The 6,460-nt window shown below is 28.5% G+C and overlaps 1 protein-coding gene across 1 annotated transcript; it reads right to left on the bottom strand.

The window, feature by feature from the left end:
* Positions 1 to 1,055: 1,055 nt before the first annotated feature.
* Positions 1,056 to 3,459, bottom strand: LOC108478456 (NAC transcription factor 29). Its single transcript, XM_017780916.2, has 3 exons — positions 3,045 to 3,459; positions 2,663 to 2,943; positions 1,056 to 2,552 (listed from the first exon to the last, which is right to left on the bottom strand). Exons 1-3 carry the CDS (start codon positions 3,214 to 3,216, stop codon positions 2,160 to 2,162), a joined length of 846 nt encoding a protein of 281 aa, XP_017636405.1. The 5' UTR covers positions 3,217 to 3,459; the 3' UTR covers positions 1,056 to 2,159.
* Between the last annotated feature and the right edge of the window lie 3,001 nt (positions 3,460 to 6,460).

The raw sequence follows: 6,460 nt of genomic DNA, 5'->3' as shown, positions 1-6,460 counted from the left end.
AATTATTAAAAAGTATAAAGTATATATATTTTAATAATTTTAAATTTTAAATAATTAATTAAATCTTGATATGTCATTCACGTGCATGTCATGTCAATAAAAGTGACAAACAATAACTTTTCATCTATTTTGAAATAATTTGATAAAAAATAAATTTAATGATTAAAAAGATAAAATTAGATGAAATATTAAAATTACTTTTTATATATATAAATACCAATGAAGAATGATGCACTTTTCAATTATACCAAATCACATGAGGCCAAAATTCGAAGAAGATTGTTATGAGACCGATACTCGAAGTGTTGTCAAGTTTAATCTATTGAGTTATATACTTAAGCTCATACTCAGTAAAATTTATTCATAATTTAAAAAAAACAATATTTAGTAGAATTGATAAATCAAAAATTCCAAAGAAAAAAATCATTTTTTGAATAATTATTTTATTTACAAGTTTTAAAATATATAAAATATTCCTTAAAAGCATATAATATAAATATTATAAATTAATTAAACGGTTATTATTGGATACGATAATGAAATTTTTAATTTTACAAACACAATTTTAAAAACTCAATTAAAAACATATGGTAGCTTCTTAGCGTCGTTGGTGAGTTAAAAACTCTGTTCTTAATATACCAAATTAATTAAATACTTGTAACAAAAACCATTTTAATTATTTAACTAACTTTTTTTTCTTAATTTATTTGGATTCTTAACTTAAAATAAATATAATAATTAACTAACATTTTTAAATTGAATTCTACTAAATAATGCCTACTTTGATAAGTTAATTGAATAACTATATAAAATATAAATTTATTAAATATTTGTACATAATTTTTTAACTATTAGTTTGTTTTGAAATGTTATGATAATTCAATAAATATTAGTTTTTAAGAGTGTAGATAAAAAAAAAAACTCAAATGAGATGATGAGTTTTGGTAAATCACTTTAAAAGGAATAAAAAGAATTTGTGAAAGTTTAAAATCAAAATGATTAATAATATTGTAAAAAGATCAATTTACATAATCGGTTCGAACTTAAAAAATTAAAATAAATATTTTATATAAATTCGATCGGTCCATAAACATCTCTAAATAGACCTCTACAATTAGAGCACTTCAACTTATCGATGGATACACATACATGCATGCTTCTTCGGCTCTAAGAAAGAGTTCCACCTAACCCAACTTTCTAAAATGGGGGAAAAAAGAGGCAAAAACACAAAACGATAGTCCTACAAGTATGACTGGTTCAAAGAAGGCAGCAGCTACTTTAAAGCTTGTTCAAATAGAATCAATTGGTATCCAGGTGCTAATGTTGGATGACGGCAGAATCTGAAGAAAGAAATATGAAGAACGACAAAACTAGCCCCACGCATTGCAGCAATTCTAGACGCAATCATCCACTACTCTCGCTGCTTTCCCACAAAGGTCCTTTTGACCATCTCGATTCCCCCCAAATCTTTAGTTTCTCTTTTGGATAAGTGATGGCGTAGCTATCCATTATCGTTGTACCAATCTTGGTTCCATTTGTTCTTTTATGTTTGTCGTCTTCACACTTCCCGCCTCTGATATAAATATCCATGATCTATGTTGAAATTTATTTTTGGTAATAAAGTTTTTATGTTGAATCAGTTTAGGTAGAACTAAATGGATTATAAATGTTGTGATTTACGGGTTTAAAAAATTTGTATGAATTAACTAAATTAAACTCGTGTTTTAATTTTTTTAATTAATTTTTTCCTCAAGCATCTATATGCCACCCTAACCATTTTTTTTTGGGGGGGGGGGTAGGAGAGCTTATTTAGGATAAATAAGAAGCAAATAACAAATGGATTATTGTATTTTCATTAGCATATGCTAGGAATATTTCTTGAAGTCTTTAGGTTGAATTTAAGACAAAAGTCTTTAGGTTGTCTTCTCTTTTTTTTTTTTTTTTTTTCTTATCTTTTGCGAAATTAAAGCCTTCATATTTATAGTTCTTGAAAGAGATGGATGCAAATAAAAGAAGTTAAAACCATCTAAATGTATAATGTATCATGAAACAGTAGTTTTTTCACAATTTTTTTGAACGGATAAAGGTGATCCATTTTTTTACATTTATAGACAATCCAATATTTGGCGAAGGTGAAAAACTAATGTAATGAACCAATATTACTGAAATTGATAAACCATGGGATTCATTAAGATCCCATTCTGATTCACTTGAAAATTCCCTGACTCAGTACTGTAATTGTAAGGTATGTCCCCAAGCTGTAGCTTCTCAACATCTTCAATTCCTATATTAGCTATGGTGTTAGGGAAATCAAAGCTCGAAATGTATGTATTTTCATTTAAAAGATGGGAAACTGGACCCATGTAATCCAACTCCAACAAACGAGAATATGAGCCTGTTTTTGGGAATTTCAATAATTCTTGACTTTCACTATCATCATTTGAATACCCTACCCTATCAATTTGGGTATTTGATTCTTCAACTTTGTGATCCAAAATTTTCTCAGCTGAATTCTTCTTCTTGTAAATCCTACACAGTACCCAATCATCCAACTGAAAAGGGAAAAAACACACACAGAAGTCATTAGTTGGACAATTCGCACAACAATATGATCAAACAGTTGATGATCATAAACCAAAATACCAAAAACAACAAATCTTACTCTCATGGATCCATTATGTTTCTTGATTTGTTTATGCGAATCGCTTAATCTATATTCATGCATAATCCAATTAGTTTTGACACCCTTTGGTGGTCTGCCATTGTAGAAAACAAGAGCTTTCTTCACCCCAACGTATTTAGAACCACTGTGTATAGCTTTATCCGTACCAGTAGCCTTCCAGTACCCTGAAACAGTGGCCCTATTCGGACGAACCCCATTCGGGTACTTTCGATCTCGAGGGCTGAAAAAATACCATTCATTTTCACCGAACTCTGCTTTGTCTACACAAAAACCAACCGTATAAATTCAGCTTAGCATCAACGTGCGTGGAACATAAATTATATTAATTTGGGTGATAATATTAATAAAGAGAAAAACTAACCAGGCAGTTGCCATGGATCAAATTTGTAAATATCAACTTCTGGGATTATTGAAACAGGGCATGGCTTTGATTTGGCCTGGTTTTTGAGGTAAAACATGATTAATTCTTCATCTGTAGGGTGGAATCTGAAACCAGGAGGAAGGTCAGACTTGGAACTGGTGTTTCTTTCCATTTAGTTCCTTCTAATCCAAACAAGAAATCAAGTTAATGGGAGAGAAAAAAAGGAGGAATGTATTAAGTTAATTAAAGCTAAAATAAATGGATAAGGATACTAGGGAGGAGGGAAAGGCAGAGGGAAAGAAGGGTGTTTGAAATGTTTACAAAGAGAAGGCTAAGGCTTTTAACTTTGAAGGATTTTTGTCGTTATTAGACTGGGGGTCTGAAATGAAATGTGTGATTGGCTGATGACTTGACTCTGTTTGTAGGCTTTTTAAGACATGAACCTCGTATCATAATCAGCTGACAACCTCACAGGAACGTGGACAACACGTGCCTTTCTCTTTCTATTTGACTTCTTCTGCTTGGTTCATTGTACATCTGTTACGAATTACTAAAAGACTTGTATTGCTTTTGGGATATATCCAATCGCATAGCATCACATATATGCTTCATTAATGTTCCTATTGTTACCCTCTTCTCTCTCTCATTTTCAATCTACCACTTAGCCATCGGATATGAATTTAGGTTATGATTTATTGACTGGATTTTTCTCACAAAATTATATATCAAGTGAAACACAAAACCTCGTACTAGAGATAATTTCAACATATATATTATAAATTAACATAATTATAAGTATATATTTAAATAATTATAAAATAAAAATTAAATAATTTAAATTACCCACAAAATATAACATAAAATCAAAATCTATAATAATAATAAAACTTAAAAACTTTAGTAGTCAAATTCTAAAACCTTGTGTGATTCAACATATATTTGTTAAACAATGGTTAGTGTGTATATATTATCTTATTGAGTCTTATCTTTCACACTACAAGCTGTTGAAAAGAAAGGTCTCCTCCAACACAATAATCAATATACACTGTGTGGCATTGTTAAGCAATTTGACAATATATTTTATATTATAATAATACGACTTATGAAACAATTTTATTTTTATTTTTATTTTGGTGTGAATTGGTCATCTAAAATAACTTTGAAACATTGTTCATTTTCATTATAGATTATTGACTTTTTTTTATATAAATAAATTTGAATCCATTCATTGTATTATTTTAATTTAAAGTGTGTATAAATATTATTATTTTAAATTAAAAAAAAACAGTAAAAAAATGGTGAAAATGGAAAGCAATGGTATGAAAAAGGCAAAAGAAAGCAAGTACGGTTATTCATCTAGTTGCGGGAATGATGAGTCATCACCGATTCAAACATTGGGAAAAGTAAAAGGATGAGGATGAGTTAATTGGACATTTTCAAACGATACCTAATAATTGTATCCAATGAATATTTTAATTAGTTTAAAAAATAGAAATGTACGTTCATCTTATACGATAAGAATGTAATTCAATTGTTTAATTCATCACTTCACTCCACAAAACCGCCATTAACAGATTATGAAAACTATAATTAACCACGTCATTACTGGGCCTAAACTAAACTGCAGAGCCACTGGTTTTTAGGTTCATTCGTATGAAATCACTAGTCGGAGGAATATTTTGTGAATCTGGGCCGTCGCTTGCCCATTATATTACACTAGCATGCGTAGTACTTGCCTTGTCTTTTTTCAACTTTTGCTTTTTTTGTTTTTTTCGACAAGGATAATTCAAGATCAACTTATCATGATTAAATGTATTGATTGATGGAATTAATATCACCAATTAATTTAATTGTGGAATCATATTTTAATATTTTAAAAAGTATTATGCTGTATTTAATCACCTCCAATATTTTTTCCTTTTCGATTAGTATTTAATAAATTAGTGGTGTATTTTATTTTATTTTATAACTAATTTTAATAAATTATTATGTATTTTTTAAATATTTTATTATATTATTGTAAGATACTTATCATTCATTTAATCATATTTGTTAAGTCTAAAATTACTCTCACAATGTATCAAATATTTTCTCTATTATTAATATAATCTCATTTATACGAGTGGATGGAGTAATAAAAAAAAGTTAGTTTGACTCTTCCGTTAATATTGCTTTATTTTATATGAATATTAAACTTATTATATCCACAAAGTTTTCCACTATTCTTTTTAGAATAAATATGATCACATTGGGTTTTTTTATAAAAATACCCAAAAGTTTTTATTATTTATGATAATGTTCATTTCGAAAATTTTGTATATAAATGATCTATTTTGAACAGTAAATCTAAATGTTATTGTTGCCATTGGTGATACCATCCATCATAATCACCCAATAATTGGCCCCTTGGAATTAAAAATGATTTATTTGGATGCTAGCGTTGACATTGACGACACTATTATAAGTACAAGTATACCCACTTGTTTAAAATACTTGTATTTGCCAAAAATAAATATTTTTTTATAGTTATCACCAATGTCAACGGCACCACAAAAAAATTCAAACTTTTTCTGACACCGGTGCTACTGTTGTCATTGGTGACACCAAAAATACTATTAAAAAAAAATATTGGTATCTCCTTTGTAATTGGCGGTACCTATTTAAAAAATATTCTTTTTTTTTTCACAGAATATAAGTATTTTAAACGGTTGAGTATGCATATATTTATACCGGTGCCACCAATATCAACAACAACACTCAAAGAATTTACTTTTTATTTCCACAAGTCAATCATTAACTAATTATCATGGGTGTTGACTCCAATAACAATAATAAAACCATCACATTTCCTTGAACTAAATTAACCTCACCTATGACACATACTTTTGATATTTCTCATATCGAGAAATGTCCTCCTTTTAGCATTCCCTTCAACTAAGAGGTAATAGTTATACACAAATATCTAGACCTTTCACATCCACAGAACTCTGTAACAACCCTACACTCCTTTATGTACTCTTAAGTTCCATGGAAAAGAGGCCCTTCTTCCATCTCCTCCAATCAAGTTCCATGGAGGTTCTCATAACTTCTAGTAGAACTGTCCTCCGGCCTCAAACCCAAATCTTTTATCAATAAGGTACATATAATGATTGAAACATAAGGATAGTAATAAGGTGAGAATAAAAAATAATCATCAAGAAAATTAGATTAAAAAAGTTGATTATTTTGTATATGGTTGAGCAAGAAAAATAAAAAATTGGCTCAAGTTGAGATATTTAGATAATTTATAGAATATAAGTTTAAAAATCATAATTACTCAAAATCAAATAAAATGTTATTTTATTTAATATATAAATAATTTTAATTTCTTATGATGTAAATCTAAATATTTTATATTTAGATTAGTGAAATTAATT

This window comes from Gossypium arboreum, chromosome 12, assembly GCF_025698485.1.
Source record: "Gossypium arboreum isolate Shixiya-1 chromosome 12, ASM2569848v2, whole genome shotgun sequence".
NCBI classification, from domain to species: domain Eukaryota; kingdom Viridiplantae; phylum Streptophyta; class Magnoliopsida; order Malvales; family Malvaceae; genus Gossypium; species Gossypium arboreum.
The sequence above is the reverse complement of the archived record's forward strand: the minus strand, read 5'-3'. Positions and strand labels throughout refer to the sequence as shown.